The 21831-nt window shown below is 39.6% G+C and overlaps 5 protein-coding genes and 2 pseudogenes across 8 annotated transcripts; 5 read left to right on the top strand and 2 right to left on the bottom strand.

The window, feature by feature from the left end:
• Positions 1-439: 439 nt before the first annotated feature.
• Positions 440-4234, top strand: LOC131334729 (calmodulin binding protein PICBP-like). The gene is made up of 2 exons (XM_058369936.1): positions 440-3374; positions 3875-4234. The coding sequence occupies exon 1, from the start codon at positions 769-771 to the stop codon at positions 3358-3360; it is 2592 nt and encodes an 863-aa protein (XP_058225919.1). The 5' UTR covers positions 440-768; the 3' UTR covers positions 3361-3374; positions 3875-4234.
• A 609-nt stretch (positions 4235-4843) lies between these two features.
• Positions 4844-8628, bottom strand: LOC131334728 (protein yae1-like). 3 transcript variants are annotated; one of them, XM_058369933.1, is made up of 5 exons: positions 8483-8628; positions 6518-6623; positions 5724-5845; positions 5491-5612; positions 4844-5357 (listed from the first exon to the last, which is right to left on the bottom strand). In XM_058369933.1, the coding sequence occupies exons 2-5, from the start codon at positions 6621-6623 to the stop codon at positions 5054-5056; spliced, it is 654 nt and encodes a 217-aa protein (XP_058225916.1). In that variant the 5' UTR covers positions 8483-8628; the 3' UTR covers positions 4844-5053. The 3 variants fall into 3 exon arrangements, with proteins under 3 accessions (XP_058225916.1, XP_058225917.1, XP_058225918.1); XM_058369934.1 differs by having other exon boundaries at positions 8479-8615; XM_058369935.1 differs by having other exon boundaries at positions 6518-6645; positions 8483-8555.
• A 1599-nt stretch (positions 8629-10227) lies between these two features.
• LOC131334727 (dirigent protein 21-like) lies at positions 10228-11111 on the top strand. The gene has a single exon (XM_058369932.1). The coding sequence runs from the start codon at positions 10339-10341 to the stop codon at positions 10915-10917; it is 579 nt and encodes a 192-aa protein (XP_058225915.1). The 5' UTR covers positions 10228-10338; the 3' UTR covers positions 10918-11111.
• Positions 11112-11660: 549 nt separating this feature from the next.
• LOC131334726 (dirigent protein 19-like) lies at positions 11661-12129 on the top strand. The gene has a single exon (XM_058369931.1). The coding sequence runs from the start codon at positions 11807-11809 to the stop codon at positions 12071-12073; it is 267 nt and encodes an 88-aa protein (XP_058225914.1). The 5' UTR covers positions 11661-11806; the 3' UTR covers positions 12074-12129.
• Positions 12130-12300: 171 nt separating this feature from the next.
• Positions 12301-13245, top strand: LOC131332610 (dirigent protein 22-like; annotated as a pseudogene).
• A 1358-nt stretch (positions 13246-14603) lies between these two features.
• Positions 14604-16538, top strand: LOC131332609 (dirigent protein 22-like; annotated as a pseudogene).
• Positions 16539-17076: 538 nt separating this feature from the next.
• LOC131334725 (scarecrow-like protein 3) lies at positions 17077-20203 on the bottom strand. Of its 2 annotated transcripts, none has more exons than XM_058369930.1 (2): positions 19599-20203; positions 17077-18690 (listed from the first exon to the last, which is right to left on the bottom strand). In XM_058369930.1, exon 2 carries the CDS (start codon positions 18649-18651, stop codon positions 17233-17235), a length of 1419 nt encoding a protein of 472 aa, XP_058225913.1. In that variant the 5' UTR covers positions 18652-18690; positions 19599-20203; the 3' UTR covers positions 17077-17232. The 2 variants fall into 2 exon arrangements, with proteins under 2 accessions (XP_058225913.1, XP_058225912.1); XM_058369929.1 differs by having other exon boundaries at positions 17077-18644; positions 19599-20202.
• Positions 20204-21831: the final 1628 nt, after the last annotated feature.

Here is a 21831-nt window from a genome sequence, read left to right as displayed (position 1 = left end):
TTATAGTACTAGCTTTTAACTTCAAATGATTTCGAAAAGATAGTCTACAAATAGTTGTACAATCTATTTTCCGAAATGCACGTAAAACTGAGTTGCGCGTAAGCTGATTCGAACATATGAGTTGTGAAAAAAACTGTCTTTCGGGTTTCAAACCTGAACATCACCTAGGTGAAATGATATTCACTGAAAAACAGATGGTTTAATACCTAATGGATTAACGTTAAGGCAGGAAAAATATTTGATATGATTAGTTAATTCTTCCCCATTATTGCTTCCAATGGCTAATTGCCACAAAAGAAAGTGGGCAAGTGTCATAAACATCATTATCTTGTCACCCCAACTACCTATCTAATCCAGTAATTGCACAAAAAGCATGACCAATGAGGTTTTAGCACAAATTCTAAACAAGATAGTGCCCTGTGCATTTCCATGTCACAGATTATAATGATTCAGTTTAGAAAATACCAAAAAGCAGAGCGCCCCACAAGCTACCCTTCGTTAAGGTCAGCATCATCAACCTCTATTATCTCAAACCTTGTTCAAATTTAACATGCCACACCATTCAGCTAACCAAAACCATAAAAAAGGCCATTCAATGTAGAAAACTTGGAATCTATAGTAGTTGGGTTATGAAGATTTCTCTTCCTCGTCATTGAAGTTTTCAGCCAAGACAAAACCTCAAGAAAACCATTTCCCCATACCAAAGGGAAGGAAACCCACCTGAGATTTTCATCACCCTTTGATTCTGCCTCTGGTTTTCCTTTGAAGATGGTCCAAAGAAAGGTACCCAAAAAGCTTTGTATCCAAACTGATCTTCATGTTAAATCCGAAAAGCGGTTGGGGAACCTCAGGCCATCTTCTCCTAAATACCAAGATGGCAAAAACAAAGGAAGTGATCTAAAGAAGAAGATGAAGAAATCAAGATCAATCAAGCATACAGATTTTGAGAGCTTAAAATCACATACTTCCATAAGGGAAGTATCACAACCTGGAAAGCCACCGCCGCCTCTTGCTGTGTCAACACCACAGAAGCAATCACCTATCAAAGGATCAGAAGCATCACCGAATTACATGAAGTCCACAAGCAGTTTTGAAGCAAGAAAGGAGCGGTCTCAAGTAAGTTCCAATAGCTCTCAATCTTCTATGGAAAGTAAGAATCCCAAAAAGATCCCAAACAACTCAAGACTTGTTAGCTCAGTTTCCGGTCATAAGCTGGGAAAACCACCAGCCAGGACATCTAGTTTGGAACTGGTGAGGACTTTAACGAAGTCCCCCAGTTTTAAACCAGTAAGGGTTTCAACAAAGAAGCGCTCACAAGTTGTTCTCTGTGAAAATCTAGAAGTACAGAGAGCAACATGCTCTTCAACTTTAAAAGATTCCAAGTTTCCAACTTACCTCACCCTGAGTCCTGGGGCAACTGAATCAGAAGGAACCTCGGCCATGAAAGTATGTCCGTATACTTACTGTTCACTTAACGGTCATCGACACGCTCCTTCGCCGCCGCTTAAGTGCTTCTTAAAGGCAAGGAGGCGTTTGTTGAAGGCCCAGAAGAGTATGAAACTTGGATGTCTATCGCCACGCCAAGTCAAGTCATCTGGTGGTGGAGTGAAAGAGATTTCTGAGCAGATTGTTGCCGATGTACCTGCAATTCAAGGAACAGATTCAAATGGGCCAGAAATCACTCAGATGGTGCCAGAGGATCTAGTGGATTTCTTTATTCAAATCTATACTGGAAATATGAAAGATGCTGCTGGAAAAATTGGTGGAAGAGAAGAAAATGGAGATGACATGGAGGAAGTTGATTTTGATGAAGATGTTGGAGGGAAAGTTGTTGAGAGGTGTTCAAATGAGGAATGGTGCTATGAGATGAATTCTGAAGACAGTCTTTGTAACAGTGGTGAAGTAGTTTTACCAGAACTAGAAGCAGCAGAGGAAGTATATTTAGCTTCCCCCACTCAAGAAGAGGAAGCACCCGAAAGTATGAGCTATGGAACAGATTCTGACATGGAGTGGGAGGAGGGCCAACAATCTTTCACCCCGTCTCCGGATGATGAAATGGGCAATTCATCTCAAACAAACCATGAATATGATTTGGAAACAGGTTCTTTATCTGGTGATGATATTGCCAGTTTCTGCAAAGAATCTGTTTTCAAGTCTGACAGCATTGTTAGCCGGTACTTTGATGAAATTCCTGCCGGTGAAGGGCTGAAGGAGTTCTTTGAGGGAGAAAGTTCTGATTCTGACGGTTCAAATGACAATCTGGGTAGCGAAGAATCCTTAGAAGGGTTCAATAATCAGAACTACCAACTTTCTCTTACAAATGGTGTGGAAGGGGACTCAACCACAGAAGGAAGAGAGCCAATTGAGGAAGCAAGGGAAGCTAGAGAAGAGGAGACGCACCAGGATTATAGTTCAAGTGACCACATTGAAAATTACCGTAGAGAAGAGATGGTTGTTGAGAGCCTTCTCCCCAAGACCGAGGATCCAGAAACAAAGCAAAGCCTAAAACAAGAACTCCTCGCTGCTGATGCTGGAGATGCAAATGAGGAGGAAGACCAAGAGAATGCTGCCAAATCACAGATTGGATTTCTATCTTTCGACTTGTTGCAGGATTTTTTCGGAGCTGACAAGGATATGACTAAGGAAGACACTAACGAGATCCAGTTTGGTGCAGCAGCCAAAGAAGGTGAAGTAAATCAGATTTTCATAAGTGAAGCTCTTCAGAACAATAACGATGATGAATGCCAGAACAAATCAGAGAAAGATCACCATGAAGCCGGGAGCCTCAAAATCTCACATTCCATGAATTCTGAAGATCAGACTCATTCAGGGCTTAATAAAGTCACCTTTGCAGAAAACATCACCGAAGAAGTTGACGAAATGGAAGTGGAGTACTCAACCATATCAGATCCAGAAGAAACCCTCCCATCATCAAGAAATGCAGCCACCATAAGAGCAAAACCTGCATTCATCCGTGGCGGAAGGTATCCAAGTGAAGAAATGCTCAAGGCCCCGAACAATCTCAAGATAATCAGATGCAAGAGACCTGATGAGGAGTTGGTGGAACCAAGGGAGTTCAACCCACGGGACCCAAATTACTTGACCGTTGAGCCAGACCCAGAAGCAGAAAAGGTTGATCTCAGGCATCAAATGATGGACGAAAGGAAAAACTCAGAAGAATGGATGCTTGATTATGCACTTCAACAGACCGTTTTCAAACTTGCTCCAGCACGGAAGAGGAAAGTGGCACTGCTTGTGGAAGCTTTTGAGAAAGTCATACCAATACCCAAATATGAAGCTCATCTGGGGGAAAAATCACCAGTGTTTGCTCATGCAAGACCCATTCAAGCTTGTAGCTGATGCCCACTGTTCAGGTAAATACAAAGTGCTCTATTTCCTAACACTAGCATTCTTAGATATCTGTAAGCTACACACACACACATATATATAGGAATTTTTAAGGGAGGAATCCCTCATTTTGTTAAAATGAGCGACTTTCATTTCCCAATCAAAATTTGAAAATCCGAACCGTTCAATGTGTGCAGAACGTAATTTTAAGGATGTTTAAAAAAATTGCTCGGATGACGCCCTTCCCGGTCTTTTTTTTTGCTGATTTCTCACGGGGACCCTTAAAATCACATTCTGATCACTTTGAGCGACTCGGATCATCGAAATTCAATCGGGAAGGGGAGTCCTGCATTTTAATAAAATGAGAGATCCCGCACCGGAACCTTAGAGAGAGAGAGAGAGAGAGAGAGAGAGAGAGAGAGCATTTCCTTCTGTGTTTGTTGCCGATTTCGTATACCGAGTACACGTTTACAATTTTACAGAAACAGCTACAATCCAATTGATATGTTAGTCTCATATTTTTTAGGTGTGATCAAGAGAAGACACTTGTTCTTCCGCGGTCGATGCTTTAGGAGGGAAATTCTCCTTGTACAACTAACTTGTTCTTCATCTTTCTTCACAAATCCTGGAGGAAAAAGGATACCTGAAGAGGTGGTGGAAATAGTGTTCACTTACATGCGGGGTTCTGGTTTCGCATATGCTCTACTGTTGAAGTGTCGAGAACTTTCATTTTAATGTTTATGTACTACAAATTACGTTGTGCCGTTTAGATTCTCCATGAGACTATCTATCCTTCCTTTCTTGTTGTCAAGGGTAGTAAAACATCTAGATGTGTGTAACTTATTATGGTTAATGTTGGTTAAGTATTGTGACTTTTTCTGTATTAGTGTATGTGTATGTGTATTCTTCTTCTTCTTCTTTTTTGTGCTCGGTAATTAGAGTGTTGTAATAGCATATCTGGTTCCAGGATCACATAAACTACTATAAAAAGGTTATGCACCAAATTCATGAAATCATGCACCCACAGAATTGAGACATGAACAGGCAAGAGGACATGCACAGACTGTAAATCTCAAGCATTGGAAACACATTCACCCGCATATGTCCATAAATCAGAAGCAGGTCATAAGTTCTTATAACCATCATCAACAAGCACTACAGTATTCATAAATTGGAATGAAAACAATAAACTTTAAACTTTTCCCACTTGACTGTTACGCGTTAAGTTGTCACCCTAAAATTTTTTGCATGCTGTACAAGTGGATTAATGGACTCTATGCATCACAATTAAAATCATTTCTCCCATACAGGTAATACCAAGTCAAAAACAATCAAACATGTTGAATGATTTTAATCTAGAAGACTAGAAGCTTCATCACCAAACGTAACCCCTTTTTTTGGATCGGCAACATCATACGTATCCCCTTAACCCAGAAAGTGGGAAAACTAAAAAAAGAAGAAAGATTCCGACATCTACAGCATTCATAGAAAGGGCTTTAAGCACTAAGAATCAAGCTTCAATATAGAGAAGTCGTTACAAATAAAGTTAACATATGGAGAGGGTACTGAATCAACAACTGTGGTAAATACATTGATTGTTTATAGACTTAAGTCTTGCAATAATTTCCATTAGGGGTGGCAAAAAATTTCCCCAACCAACAGATCACCCTTATGATATACAACAGAGGAAAAGTAAACAAGTCTACTAGTGGTCCAACACTAAATTTACTTCAATTGCAGGAGACATGAGAACGAGTGATTTAAGCTCCCCAAAGTAATTTTGCAGAAGATTGGAACTTGGATCTTGCAAACCTGCCTCATTGGGACTGGCCTCAGCATTCTCACTGTGTTCCACCGATCTATTTGTCAAGATATCATCATGAAACAACTTGAGTGCATCTGTAGTGGAAAGAGAATGCACTGATTCGTATAAGGACTGGAACTTGTCTTTCTCTTCTTGTGTCACAACCAATTTCTCTTTCATTCCGTCCGGGAGGCAAGCCAGCGCACTTTACCGAGATCACAGAAATCCACAAGGCATTTAAAAACCAAGAACAGTATGGACAAGACAAACGAAAAGAGATCGGAGAAATAAAGAATAAATCAGCATGGGAGAGATTAATAGTTGTAATTTTTTCTCACCTAGTAACACCTCTAACAAGGCCCCAGTTGTATCCAACACCAACTGATTCCTTAAAGCCCATGTTGAAACCCTCCTGTGCAGAAGCTTCTTTTCCAGCTGTCACGCCATCACGATATCCAATCTAGAAAGTAATCAAGACTCACAAAAGACCCATTGGCTTAACATAAAGCCTACATTAATTACAGAAAATAAGATTTATGGACAAGTAATCAGCTTTGTTTTGGAAGGATACTGTATGAAATTGGTCATGCCTTCTTTGCCACTCCCTTTCCAAATCAGACAGACTCGTCCCTCTTTCAGGAGAGCTCCCCCATAAAGAATCATCGTCAAGCGAAAAATGATTCAACTCGTGATCTGACACAAAAGATTGATCAAATCTCCTTGCTTCAAGATTCCACTAAAATCACCTCTGGAAACGTGTAAATACCTACTTAAAATTCTAGAGCAGACAACTACAAGAACTAAGAAGCAACTTCAAGCAACACATAGGGAACAGTGGCTCATTTGGATAAGAGGAGGAACAAAAGATACTCAAAAGGGTTTGCAAGCAAACTATGCCGACCTGAGTGTTAAACTGTTGGACTTTTGTTTGGTCAACACTATTAGTGTTTTCTGTTCAGCATCAGCCCCAGCTCAAACTCAGCTTGTGAAACCTACTAAAGCCTGACTTCAAGCTATCCTTGGCTCAGCACAAACTCACTTGCAATGTTGAACAAAAGTTCAAAAGTAAATAGAGGAAGAAGCCTGAGTCTAAGTTGATAGACGACCAAATAAATGTTCAGATCCAGGATGGACAGTTTAGGAAACAGAAATTCACTCATTGACCAGTGACACTATCAAGAACTATTAAGTTACTTGCCCAATATGGCTTCTGCCAGGGAAAAGAAATAAAACAATTCCAAAACACGAAGAAGAAAAAGTTACTAACACGGTTTCACACCACATATAACTTTACAGCACAGTTTCCGTATCGGCACATACGCCCAAGTCCCAAACGTTATGAAGCGACATATATGAAATTTATACCATGAGAGTTGCTCTCCTCATAATTGCTGCTGGATATTGGACCCAATTCTCCATTTGGAATCTTTACAATTTCAGAGTACAGTTCATCAGCAAAGTTGCGATCCATCTGTAGCTAAGAGTTGTTAGTCCTAAGTCGCACAAAAAAACGCATCACGCAACTTGAGATTCGAAATTTAGTCAGCATACCATGTACGAGGTCTAGTCCAAGTAGGAATCAGCCTGGGAATTTTAGGTTAACCATACTCTCACAGTCACACTACCATGACTAAAATGATGCGCAAGTTGCAACTAAAAGAAAACCTAAAAGTAATCAACATTCAACACTGAAGCCAAAAAGGGTTTTGAAAGCATGAACTTGCGAGTACAAGTTTAAAGTAGAGGGCTCCTAAAAAGGGACAACATAGTACAAAGTCCAACAATGGTTGAAGTAGACTTATACAGCATCTGAGCATCAAAAGCCTTATGAGTTCACATGAGGCTCCGCTCAGGTAATGTGTTTCTAAAACCACCCAAAGGATGCAAGGCGTATGTGAGGGCAGGACATAACATAGTTAAAGATGCCCATTCTTGGGCCTTTCTATGCCTTCACTGCTGAGGTTTAACTTTCATGTGCATTTTTTTGCTCACACAAGTCACAAGACTCACAACTCTACTTTTGTTACTTGTGGTGCTAAGCACCGAATAACTAAATGCTGTTCTAAGCAAGTACATTTATATTTCTCTCTAAGCCTAATTTAGCATTTTCTATTTGAGCAAGCAACATGATATATAAAGTGCTTATGCATATCTCATATCATTTATTTAGATGCCATTTCCCCCCTCCGATAATGGTAAATATGTATCCATATACGTACATGTATCCTAACAAGTCCTAATAGAAGGATCAGTAGAAAACAACACTTTTTAGAAACAAAAGTAAATAGAAATTGGTCCTCAACATAACGCAAATCAAACCAGTGATGTATGAAAGTGGATAATGACAAAAATAGAAACCTAACCAGCTCTTGATAAACAGCCTTACTAACCAAACCAAACCGAGCCTTCTGTCCTAATCGATAAACGGCCTCATTATCCCAATTAAATGCCACCAAATACCCTATCTGCTATTGCATCAGTATAAATCACAATGAAGGAACCAAGGTGTCCATAACAGCTAAGTCTTTTAGAAGTGTTGATTTCATCTTATGACATAATCCTAACATTTCTATACAAGAGCCGTCTGTAATAGCATTTTGGAACATTCCGCAGCAGTCAAAATATAAATCAAGAAATCCACAAACTACACTGGTAAAATCTGACCAGTAAACTTTAAACAATAGGTGAAGGCATACAACCACCTCTTCCAGAGCCTGAAGGCTTAATTTGCAATTCTAGACCGAGAAACTCGGACATAGAATACAAGAGACTGGAACAAAGCTAGAGCTCTAACAACACCATTTTGCAGCTAATAACTGAGAAAATTCGAATCATATTAACTACTACCTCCATCCCATAAAAGATTGTCCAATACGCAAAACGAGAATTTAAAACTAATGCGTCTTTGTCCCAAAGAAATTCAAACTTTTTGCCGCTTAAATATCAACGAGTTCTTTTAATCTACTAAAAAAAGTTAGAATTTCTCATGATAAAACTGTACTCTTTTTAAGTTCTCGCTTCGCGGAACGGACAATATTTTTGGAATGGGAGTATATACTATCATCTTTTTCTTTTTGATCATCCAGTATATCAGCTCATTAACTTAAACAGTGATTTTTTTTTTAGGATCAGTAACTACACAGATGCAGATAAGATTCATACATACAGAGTGGAAATACATGCTTCATCTAGATTATTATGCCTCGGTCAGAATATCATCAAATTCACATTAAGAATCCTAAATCCTAATCCCAAACAATACAGACCTAAAAAAGCTTAAACATAACGTTCGAAGAGAGCGGAGAACGAACAAGGGATAGAGAGACCTACCGGAAATTCTCCGAGAAGAGCTGTTTGATTTTTGGTTTTCCAACTTCTTTTCAGACCGAGAGCAGAACTGTTGATTGATCGCAGAGAGCGAGCGAGCGAGAGAGAGAGAGATAGAGAGAGAACTTATTTATAGATTCGTGGCCCAGAAACGAGTGGTTTGGGTTTGAGCCTGATATTTAGAAATCGGGCGGGCTTGGTAGGAAGCCCACGGGGATATCCATCCCAAAACCCATTCTGCCGACCTATTCTTGTAAATTTTTTGGAAAATGACAGTCAAATGACGTGTTTTGATAATTAATACTACATCTGTCCCCTTTTTTAAAATTCAGTATTCTATTTTGGACCGTCCCTTAATAAATGTCCATTTTGCAAAGTTAGTAGGTAAAAGTTGGTATATTTTTCATTTTGCTCCTAAAAGTATATTCCATTTTGAAAAAATTAGTGAGTGAAAGTATAATGATGATGTCTCCATAGAGGTAAGTAGGGAAAATGAAGGTAAAAATTGATGTGAAAGATGTAATGATGATATTTTCTTAATAAGTTGAAGTTACGAAGCAAAATACTTAAAAAGCGACGGAGGGAGTATCTGCCAATGACATGCTGAGAACATTTGTTAATACTGAAAATGTCTTTAGTGGATATTAATTATCAAAACACGCCCTTAACCGTCATTTTTCCTAAATTTTTTTCGATAAATTTTACTTTTGATTTAGTTCTTTGTCTTAATTTTTGAAGATAATAATTCGTCTAGACTAATCCAAAAAAATCTAAAGCAGATATAATAAAAAAACTAACAAAAGACGAAGGTGTCCCCGCCAGGTGACCAATCTGCGATTGATCTGATGTCAATGTTTGCCAATGATGGAGGCGCCGACGGAGGCGTCCCTGACGGAGGTAACGCATTCTAATCGTCCTTGAATCCGGTGCGGGCCACGAAATCCTATATTAGACATTTAGATGTACAGGGCTTTCTATTATTTGACCATTTCTCTTTTATTACTCACTTATTTTTTTACATAGGTGCCATCTCCTTGATGTCTTTTTCAATAAAATTTTACTATTACTTATTTTAAAAAAAAACATCCAATTGATTTGAATTTTTGTAACTAGAGTTAAGAAAAGCCTTATAATATGGACGGATTGGATCAACAAAATGGAATTTGAGGTGGACGGCCAAAATTGCTCTCCTTGTTGGAGCCATAGGTTTAGCTCCTCACAAAGCATTCCTCCCTGGCTCACATAATCTCCCGGGTAAGATTACTTTTTTCACTCTCAATTCTTGCTCTCACGTGAACTTGCTAGTTTAGTAGGTTTTCAAAATGTTTTCACAATTTCACGCTCGCGTTTATGCTCACACGCATCCATTGTGTAGGTTATAAGATTTTTTTGGGGTAAGTACCATTGTGTAGATTTGGTTCCTCCATCACTGGCCTCGTCCTAAAATTATTAGTCCAAGTCTTCAAATCTACTCATAGATATGACAAACAGGGTGATTCTTCCAAATGCTAAACACTTACCTGTTCGGTTTGGGTTTTGAGAGAAGTTTATGAAAGTAATGAATAAAGAGAAATAGATAGAAAAAATTTGTTCGAGACAATGCCCAGGAGTTTTGAAATCCCAAAGCAAAACAAACAAGTGCACACATGCCTTTGCTAAAACATTACTTCAACTTGGAAAGGAAGCAAGCTACTCAAATGTTGTAATGACAGTGCACAACACAATGATTTCTTCACTCCACGCCAACCCAAGAAAATTGCAATGCACATCAATCCTTTCCCCCTAGCCCAAACCCCTTTAAATGACCCAAATTCAGTAGAATCAGTACCTAACCAACACATGATCAACTAGATCACCAAATGGCTTCTAATTCTCTTAACTTCCCTCTCTTCACCTTCTTCTTAGTTACCCTCCTCATAACCTCAATCACCACCACTGCCGATGGAACTTTCTCCGACGAGGTCTCCGAAGCCATATCTCTAAAGCGAATCGAAAAAACAACTCATCTCCATTTCTACTTCCACGACATCACTAGTGGCAAAAACCCAACTGCAGTAAAAATTGCTGGGCCCCAAGATTCCCCGGGCGTTGGTTTTGGAAGTACTTTCATTATTGATGATGCACTAACTGAAGGCCCAGAGCTCACTTCGAAGCTCGTTGGGAGGGCCCAGGGTATGTACGCGCTTGCATCGCAAAATAACAACCCGGAGTTGCTTATGGTTGTAACTTACAAATTTGTGGAGGGACCATACAATGGGAGCAGCATAAGTGTGCTTGGGCGGAACCCGGTAATGAATGATGTGAGGGAATTTCCGGTTGTTGGCGGCAATGGGCTTTTCCGGCTAGCTCGTGGGTATGCATTGGCCCATACTGTCATGTTCGACATCGCGACAGGAGATGTCACTGTCGAATACAATGTTTATGTTATGCACTCTTGAAAAATCATGTTATGCCTTTGGATTTCTTTTTTTTTTATAACCGGATGTCCAGGCCAGGCACCTCGACTAATTCCTGTTAGTGATAAGGTCTGCTTTGGTTGGCATGAAGTTGATTTCAAACTGTTGGTCGATGATGCATTTGCAATTTTGTTTGTTCTCCTTTAATATACCACTTGTGACCGTATTATAAACGAGAGCATTGTGCACTGGTTGATATACTTTTTTCTTTCTCCAGCTAGAGAATGCGAAGTTTCTTTAGGATGCTTTTGTATGAATAAACGAGAACCGACCGGTGGAATAAGGATGTAGCTACCTTTCTTTCGCTTGAACACATTTTAAAGCTCGTTTGTGTTTTTTAACTAACCAGGAATTCAAGTCGCCACATAAAAATGAAGCTAGTTCTTCTCGTAATAGGCCCGATTGAAATCATTTAGGATTGGCGTAATAGGAATAAACAAACTGTACTGGACAACGATGCCAAGTTCACAAAATGAAGAGAATGGGTGGATTTCTTCCCACAGGATCAATAGGCCACATAACCCATCCACTCCAAAAGCTAACTCCACGTTAGAAACCATCAATGGCCTCTCTCACCCCATCTATAAACAACCAGTTCTATCACCAAAACCAAGACATCACCACAAAAAAAAGTCCCAAAATGGCTACACTTCCCTCTAAAATTCCCTTCTCCCTTTTCCTCTTCCTCATCCAAACCTTCCTCACCACCACTGATGGTATTCTCAGGACAATTCGTCGAAACCGAGGCCGAAACACATGAGGGAAAGATCACCCACCTTCACTTCTACTTCCACGTACAATATCGTTAGTGGCGAAAACCCAACCGCTGTAACAGTTTCTGGGCCAAAAAAATGCATTTGGGGCCACTGCAATGGCGGATAACCCCTTGACTGAAGGTCTGGAACCCGGTTCAAAAGTTGTGGGTAGAGCCCGGGGAATGTATGCGTTGGCTTCCCAACGCGATTCCGGTTTGCTTATGGTGATGAATTTTGCATTTCTAGAGGGTGGGTTCAATGGAAGTACGCTTAGTATTCTTGGAAGAAACCGAGTGCTCGATCCGGTGAGGGAAATGCCGATTGTTGGAGGCAGTGGGCTGTCCAGGTTTGCCCGTGGATATGCATTGTCTAGGACGATTTGATACAATCTGAAAACTGGAGATGCAGTTGTTGAACACAATGTTGTTTTTGGTAACTGAAGTTGACAAATCAAGCCTTATAACATGGACGGATTGATCAACAAAATGGGATTTGGGGTGGTTGACCAAAATGTTGTTTAGAATGTTTTCGAAATGCTTTCATGCTCGCATTTACGCTCACACACGTCCATTCTGTAGATTAGTCCAAGTCTTCAAATCTACTGATAAATATGACACTTGAAAGGCATTCTAGTGGAGACACATGCCTTTGCCAAAACATTGCTTCAACTTGGAAAGGAAGCAAGCTAATCAAATGTTATAATGAAAGTACACACACACAAAAAAAAGGGCAAAGCACAAAACAATGATTTCTTCACCCATGCCAACCCAAGTGCACATCAATCCTTCCCCCTAGCCCAAACCCCTTTAAATGACCTAAATTCAATAACTAACCAACACATGAACTAGATCACCTAATGGCTTCTTCTCTCAACTTCCCTCTCTTCTTCACCTTCTTCCTAGTAACCCTCCTCCAACCTCAATCACCACCACCTATGGAACTTTCTCCGATGCGGTATCCAAAGCCATAACTCTAAAGCGAATCGAAAAAACAATTCATCTCCATTTCTACTTCCACGACATCCTTAGTGGCAGAAACCCGACTGCAGTGAAAATTGCCGGGCCCCCGGGCATTGTTTTCGGAAGTACTTCCGTTATTGATGATGCACTAACCGAAGGCCCAAAGCTCACGTCGAATCTTGTTGGATGGGCCTAGGGTATGTACGCGTTTGTGTTGCAAGAAGACAACCTGGAGTTGCTTATGGTCGTAAATTATAAAATTGTGGAGGGACCATACAACGGGAGCAGCATATAAGTGTGCTTGGGCGGAACCCGGTACTGAATGACGCAAGGGAATTTCCGGTTGTCAGCGGCAGTGGGCTTTTCCGGCTAGCTCGTGGGTACCCATTGGCCCATACTATCATGCTTGATTTCAAGACAGGAGATGCCACTGTTGAGTACAATGTTTATGGTATGCACTGATCTTGAAAATTAATCATGCAATGCCTTTGGATTATTTCATGTTAGTGATTAGGTCTGCTTTGGTTGGCATGAAGTTGATTTTGAACTGTAGTCGATGATGCATTTGCAATTTTGTTTAGTTTGTTCTGCTTTGATATACCACTTGTGACCATATTATAAACGAGAGCCTTGTGCACTGGCAAGGACGGAGCCACAATTTTTGAGTAGCGGGGGCAAAAATTTTGCAAACTCGGGATGCTTAGACAAGTCAAGCTTATAATTTTGCAATTGCGATTTCAAGTGGTATTTATCTCGCTCAGTAAAATAATCATTCAAGATATATCATCTGTTTACACCTGTTTTTGGCACCCAGTCCAGGGCCAGTATGGGAGGGCCATTTAATTATCTTTTAATTAAATTAGGCCGTGAAATGAAGAGTTATTGGGGCTAAATATACTGGGCCAAAACAATGTTGGCGGGCCCAGTTAATTTTAGTCCAAGCCGACCATGGGTTCGAGTTTTTTTTTTATGGATTATGATTATTTAAAGCCCAATTGAGCATGCAAATTAGGCTTTTTATTATTTAAAAGACCCATTACCATGTCTTGCTAAGAATCTAACGGGAATCAAGAGAAGTTAGAGGAAGTTTTCAGCACATAGTTACTCATCAGGTGCCCACAAAAGGAGGAGGAGAAATAGGCCCATTATCCCATTAATTGCCCATAATCAAATAAACACATGGGTAACCTCCAATAACTACCCATGATCCCACTAAATATGTTAAATGGGTAGTTACTTGAGACACTTGGCAACATCTGAGGCTTACTCGGGACACATGTCAGCTCGTGGTGAAAACGGAAAACTTGGCTCAGATCTGGACCAGTGCAGTATTTACACATGATCTTTTATAACTTCTAATAACTACCCATTATCCCATGATCTCATGAATTGAAAGTTACAAAGGACACATGGCGTCACGAGGAGAAGCCAACAAATCCGTTTACATGCAAAATCGAAGACCCTTGATCTATAAATACTAGAAGTCAAGAAGAAAAAAGGGTTTTCACACCAATCAAGCTCAACAAAATGGGCACTCAATCCTTTACGTTGGACGCGACAAGTCTTGTAAAGCAATTATCCCATTTCTCCCTTATTTCTATCTCTCTTGTATCCCCAATTTTGTTATTACGATATAACAAAATTATTCATATCTCTCTTGTATTTCCAACTTTATTATTACTACATAATAAAGTTATTCTTACGTTGTTTGCAGCACTATCGCCCTCACAGATTCGAAGTCAAAAAATGGGCACTCAATCCTTTACGTTGGACGCGACAAGTCTTGGCACGCCCGCTCAGTCTTTGAGTCACTTCGAAGCCGAAACATCATCCAAAACGTGCGGTGAAATAATCAATTCGCCCCAAATAAAAACCCCTAAAGTTCCCCTCTTGTGGAATCACAACAAAAGTTTAAAATAGGAAAAAATTCGCAAAGATATCTTTGAACGTACCGATGGTGGAATCACGTGGTAGTAGCAATAGCGTGGTGTTCGACGATGCCCTTGTGGTGCTAGCTGCTGTCCTCCATCAGCAACCGCTAGCTTCGTTAGGGCAAAACCTTGGGGGAAGAAAAGGAAAACGCAAGATGAGAGAGAGATTTGGGTTTCAGGCAGTGAACAGTCATTTCTTTTACGGTAAAATCAAATTAGGTGAAATTTAATTAGGCTTTAGCCCCCAAAAATATAAATATTTCTTTAGGAATTAGGCTTTAGCCTCTGATTCTCAAGAATTTAATTAGGCTTTAGCGATTCTCAGGAATTATGGCTATATATAGATCAAAAAATGATAAACACACTCTTTTTTTTAACAAAAAAAAATGTAGAGGGCCAGTTATATTTCTAGAGGGGGCCCCTATGGTTTTAAAATGCGCACATAACATCCCTGTGGTTTGTGATGTGTGCACACACCCAATTTTTGTCCATATTAACGTCAAGTGTGACGGACGCGCATTAAAAGTCCGATATGCCCTCATTTTCTCCCTTGATTCATCTTCTCCCTTGTACCAAATATTGGATCTGAACTGTTGATATCATAAAATTTGACGAGTACTACATCCATACCAAAGTTTAAGTTGATCAAAAAATGAAAACCTCATTGTCGAATCAAATTTATTATGAAGTAAATTTTTGAATTTAAATTTACCATTCATTTTAACAATAATTAGATTAATGGGTTATTGATGTCTGTTTGAATAAATTTTTTACAGAGATGCTCTAGTATTTGATTAATACATTATGAACGGCTCGGATTAGATTTTGGTTAGACTCAAGAAGCGTGTGAGATACACTTCCGTTTAAGTAGACGCGTGTTATGTGCATTTCACAAACCACATGGGTGTTATGTTTACACTTTTGAACCATAAAAGGTATGTCCGCACATGATTCAAACCATAGGGGGTAAAAGTGGACTTTGCCCTTTATAGAAATTGATTGAATTTATCCATACCCTCATAAAAAGAAAGTATAAACAAAATAGGTATCATTTAAATAAACTTTTTTTTTTTTGGGTACACTAGAAAAGGAAAAACAAAAACAAAACTAGAAATGCTCAAAAGCCACGCCCTGCATGTCCGCCTCAAGTAGCGGAATAATGTTGTCGGGCGGGAGAACATGCGACACCATCTTGTTTTCTTGGTTGACACCTATATTGGCGAGTCTATCCGCCACTTGATTTTCCTCACGGAATGTATGCTTGAGAAGACATTCCGTTGCCGCTAGTAGGGCCTTGCAGTCTTGGATCAACACTTTGTATGGGGAGTGTTTGGGACACTCTTCAGTTAAGTGCCACAAAACTGCAGCTAATAGTTGGGATGGCAATTGAAGTTTGTATATATGACTGCAATTAGTACAAATGTGGACCTTTCAACTGGAAGAGACAAGACTCCAACTTACGTTACATTTTGACGCTTTCCCGATCACATGTGGAAAGATGGATAGATTCACGTGACTCAAACCAGGCCAAAACCCATGAGGGAAAGATCACCCACTGGGCCACTGCAACGGCGGATGACCCCTTGACTGAAGAGCTGGAACCCGGTTCAAAGGTTGTGGGGAGAGCTCAGGGAATGTATGCGTTGGCTTTCCAATTAACGTGATTCCGGTTTGCTTATGGTGATGAATTTTGCATCTCTAGAGGGTGGGTTTAATGGAAGTACACTGGGTATTCTTGGAAGAAACCAAGTGCTCGATTCTGGTGAGGGAAATGCCGATTGTTGGAGGCAGTGGGCTGTTCATGTTTGCTCGTGGATATGCATTGGCAAGGATGGTTTGGTACAGTCTGAAAACTGGAAATGCAGTTGTTGAATACAATGTGTTTGTGACTACTTTGTGTAATGCATGAGTAGAAAGTTTCCAATGTACTTCGAAATGTATTTTGTGTGTTTTGGGCCTTTGGCTCCTGTTGATTATCCAACTGGAAGAGAACATATGTCGCGAGAGAATGGTAAATCCTTCTCTCTCTGAATTGCTAAATACTACAGTACAAAAATGGACGCGCCTTAATGAGAGCCGTGTCCTAGTCAAAAGAAGCATACCCTTGTAAGACAGAGGCAGAAAACCATTTGTATAGTTTATTTTGGTATGTACAACAAGGTTGATTTACACGCGAGAGGCGAAACAGCAAGACAGCCGTAGAAAACAGAGTGGAAATCCTGATATCCGATAATCCCATTCACGCAGCAAGAAACTTTGAAAAATAGCATACACTTGCATGATTGCCTCTTATTCAGAAACTAAGGCATCCCATGGACAAGACTTCTTACTGCAAGTCATCTAACAGGACCATACAGTAGTATACACCCGCATCCTAAACAATACAGGTTCAAGAAAGCAAACAAATTTTTTTTTTGAAGCAACTGTCTACTCGACACTCGTGTTTATGTGCACGCACCTGCGTGAGTGAGAGAGCGAAATAGCAAACTGATAATCTTGCGAAAAAACTGAAGATTAAGCATACAAAACACATTACAAAACCCTTCTTAAACCTGTCCGGAGAACACTTCGCACTAGCAGCGGTAGGCAAAGAAAGTTAAGGTCCTTTATACATACAACAGGAAAAACCGGTTTCCAGCATGATCAATGGTTTTAGATATACCTTCTAAACGTCCATGCTGATATCGAAAAAAGGGGTGTATTTTGCCAACATATAACCAAACACCCTTTCTCCTCTTTTATCTTATACCCATCATACCCATAGCTCTGCAACAACCTAGTCGCCTGTAACATCGCATGGTAGCTCAAAGGGACTCTCCCAAATCCAGCCAACTCTAGCCTCGGAATCCATTTCTCAAGTTTTTCGTGTCTCTCTTTTCTTTCAAGTCCCTCACATGCTATGATGTTCTTTATTTGCTCTCCGAAAAGCATTTTCTCCACCTTTTGGCGTTCCATTGATGCCCTTGACATGGTTGATTCCAAGCAATCAAATAAGGCTGCGTAAAAGTTCAATGCCTCTGTGACTCTCTCCATAAGACTCTGAGTGTTATGGTTTGATTCTTGCTCAGTCACCACCATCAGCTTTGGCGAAAGGCCCCTAAGGGCATTTAGAAAGCTTCCCATTTTTGCAGAAGAGGCAAAAGACACTGGCGAGGATGATGATGCTGAATCTGGACATTGGCTATAGAAATTAACATCTTTTTCAAGAAAATCTCCATAAGTGAGTGGATTCATTTGCAAGTGAATTGGATTCAAACTCTTTAATGCCGATGGGGAGTTCCTTCTTAACATCCCATCATCAAATGCCAAGAGGGAATGCAACTGAAGCACAGAGCTGATTGCAAGAGCTTCTCCTGTCTTAACACGCAGACTTTCAATATCAAGATTCTCCAACTTACTAACTATAGGACTGAATTGAAATCCAATGTCCAACTTTTCCGCCTCTTGATTCAACTGATGAGCCATTAGTTCCAACACCTCTTTTTGTTCATGAATACCTGTAATTCTCAAGTGAGGCGGGCCCTCAGGACGAGCACTTAATGCTTGAAGAAGATCAATCCACTGAGCAGGCTCAGAGGAATGGAGATCAATAATATGGACCATTTTTTCCCCTTCCATGGCTTCGATAATTGCCAAATTTGTGATCACATACGAGAGCCTTAAAAAGGGGCATAGTTCAAAAAACAATCTCTGAACAAGGATTTCTTCAGAGACAGACGATATTTTTGTCGAATTAAGGGCCTTATGTAAACCAGGCCAACCTTTGAGCATTCTATTGGCAAGTGCTTCTGTGAAGTAAGCAGCAATTCTCTGCATTGTGTCTCCATCGGGTGAGGCGAGATAGGAAATGTGTTCAAGGCCAATATTGGCATTCTCAATACTACCGGCAGCAACTTGGTTAGCACAGGCGACCAGAAGCTGGATGAGGCATAAACCTCTCTCCTCGGATTTCAACTCCCTGAGCCAGGGATATGGAGAACCTAAACCTGGCGAAAGTGACATCAGGGAAAACAGCTGTAGGGGAGACGAAGTTACAGACGATGATTCCTCCTCTTGAACCATTCCTGCCATAACAGAGAGATTGGACTCTTGGTGCCAAAAAAGTGGGATCTGAAATGTATGATGTAGTTGTAATCAGACCATTAGCAAAATCACAACTTGAACAAGTCACAATTATTACACCAACACATTAACTGATGAATACTAGAAAACAAGAAAACTTCAAAGCTCATGTTCTGGTTGCTGATAATACCAAGAAAAATGAAAAGAAAAAATACACGACTTCCCTCATGCTTTGTTTGTATGCTCCAAATGAAGTCAAACATACATACCAACTACTTGAATATAGCTTACATGGGTACAGGACTCTCAACCCAAAAACGACCAAGATTCGTGGGGTTAAAATTTTCATTTCTTTCGTCGTGGTATGTTTTCCCAGAGGCCAAACAACAGAGAACTAACAAATTCTTTTTATAAAACAAAATCAATATACCAGACTTAGTAAAGTTGAGCTTTTAGTTTGTACAGGTTCTAGAGGGACTAAACTCCATCTCAAACTTTCCCTTCGTTATGGTTTCCAACATAACACACCAATTTGCTAGGGGATTGAAACCTCGTGGACATTCAAATCCTGTTGTCTCAGGCCTAGTTCGATTGGTCGTATTAGACCCCGGGATTAGACTACAAATCCCGTAAGACCACATTTTTGACATATGAGTGTGACAATTTGCAGACAATTGAACAACCAATTCTACAAAATATGGAGTATACAATACCTTGTGGATGTGATGTTGGTTAATATTAGTCCTGTGAGAGCACTTATTCTGTTTATTGCTGGTTCCTTTAATAGTTTTTTGCACCCACAATCAAACATGGCTACAAGGCCTAAGGCCAGGCAATATCAATCTAATAACAAGATCATTTTTTGAACCAGTTTTAAAGAAGTCAAGGAAAATACATGAAGAAACCCATTCAATTATCTCCATGAAACATAAACAAAACAAGAAGAAGAAAATTACCAGTTGGAGTTTCAGAAGTGAACGGCTTGAGTAAGCAACGAAAAAACACCCCGAAATTTAATTTCCTTAATGGGTTCTCTAACTGATCAAAAACCCGGAAAAACCCATAGGCAAATGTCCAGGCTTTTGCTCTCAGATACTCTCCTTATTTGAGGAAGTGTTGTGAATAGGGTTTCTCTGCTTGTTGGTTTTTTGTTTTTTGGAAAGGGTCAATTGGAATTAAAGGTTCCTTTGTCTTGAAGGACTTTTCGATGGCTGCTCTGGTGACAAATCGAGGTGGTGTTTGGTTTTTGTCCACATTGATTTGTTGTCCATTGGGGGGATCAGAGGAATATGGAATTTGTGAAAAGAAAGAGCCTCCCTGTGAAAAATGATTTTGTCTTTGTGCCAAGTGGATGGGAATAAGAGCTGGCCAAGTTTTAGTTTTATTCTCCAGCGCAGCTAAATGACAAGAATGTATCAACAAAACAAACCTTGATTGTTGGATAGCAAGGGAAGGCTCCCAGGTGTCTCCAAAACAGCAAATTTGTCTTGTTTTCGAAGGCATAGACCATCCACTTGGTGCTTTCTTCTGACATTAGGACCAAGAGACAAGGAGGTGGAGAGGAAAAGCCAAAAAGTGGGTGGAACATTTAACTTTAGGTGTGGAGTTTTTGGGTGGGATCGCTCTTGGAATTATCCTAAACTTCCATGCCTTGAAATTTTCCCAATTGACAAAAATGATTTTCACATTGCTGTTGACGTCCAAGAACCAATAATTTATGCTACATATTCATGTACCTGTCACAACTTCATACCTTTGGTACATCGTTTTTCTCTTATCTTTATCAACCGTGCTCCTTGCACAGATAATCTTGCACATATATTTTTGTGGAATCCATATCGGGGTTTCACAAAATAATTCGAACCGCTCAGCTTTTTTAAAATATTTTTTGGAGGGTTCTTAAAAAAAATCAGCTCCAACGGATATCAGTAAGGGCTTTCTCAGAATTCGTAGAGCAAAACAAAATGATTAGCCTTACGATTTCTAAGAAAGCCCTTGTTGATATCCGTTGGAGCTCTTCAAAAAATATTTTAAAAAAGATGAGAGGTTCGGATCATTTTGTGAGACCCCGATATGAGCCCCACAATGTATGCGCAAGATATGTGCAAAATTATCTGTGTGAGAATCATTACTGTATCTTTATACTAAGTATTACTCCCTCCGTCCCACTTTGTTCCGCATGTTTCCTTTTTGGAACATCCCAAAAAATTGTCTATATCTCACAATCTATAATGTTTTTTATAATTTCGAAAACTTTGTTTAATAAAATAAATTGAGATCTATCAAACAAGATCCACATTGAATATATAAAATATTATAGATTGTGAGATATAGACAATTTTTTAGGACGTCCAAAAAAGGAAACATGCGGAACAAAGTGGGACGGAGGGAGTACTAACTAGGTAATCTGAGACTTGTCCAGATTAATTGTTTAAGGTCCGTTCCGTTAAAGTTCTTATTTTTTAAGTACTTATTTTTTATTTTTCAAGACAGATCGTTTTCTCATAATACATTACCTTTAATCAAAAAAAATAAGTACTTCAAATAAGTATTTATCTCTCTTAACAAAACGGGACCTAAATAAATCTAGATTCAGTTCTACATATCCGAAACCATCGCGCTTAAGCTCTGGGGATATCAACCTTGTGGAATAGTGGGGAATGAAAAGCAAGTTAAATTGGCCGACTCTTTGAAATTCAAAACTGAGATTTCTTGAAAAACATTTTTGTGTATTCTGGTCATTGTGCTAGTCCTAGTGGGTGTACAAGTTCTTTTAGTTTAGGTTGACTATTGTTTTCTTTTTCTTTCTTTCATTTTATTTTATTTTATCTCTTTTATGGTACGTACGTATTTTCTAAGTCCCTCTTATTCGAAATTAGGGTACATTTTGCTTAGCACTTTGTCCTTCAATGCATTGCTTATAGACTCCTTGAACATCTTTCCATGTCCTTATCGAGTGTGTGAGTCTAATCGATCTATATTCGTTCCAATTAATTTTCGTGTTAGCATTGTCAAGTCGTGTCATATCGTTTCGTATCAAGAAGAGGTTGATAAAAAACCCTCCAACTTTAAATCGTGTAACAGATCGTGTCCGTCCCGCCCTTCACTGATAAATAGATCCAACAGTATCGTTGTGAAGCCAATAAATCGGCAGATTAGTGATTATCATAGGTAGGCAGATCAAGTGGA

This window comes from Rhododendron vialii, chromosome 7a, assembly GCF_030253575.1.
Source record: "Rhododendron vialii isolate Sample 1 chromosome 7a, ASM3025357v1".
Taxonomy (NCBI): Eukaryota; Viridiplantae; Streptophyta; class Magnoliopsida; order Ericales; family Ericaceae; genus Rhododendron; species Rhododendron vialii.
The sequence above is the reverse complement of the archived record's forward strand: the minus strand, read 5'-3'. Positions and strand labels throughout refer to the sequence as shown.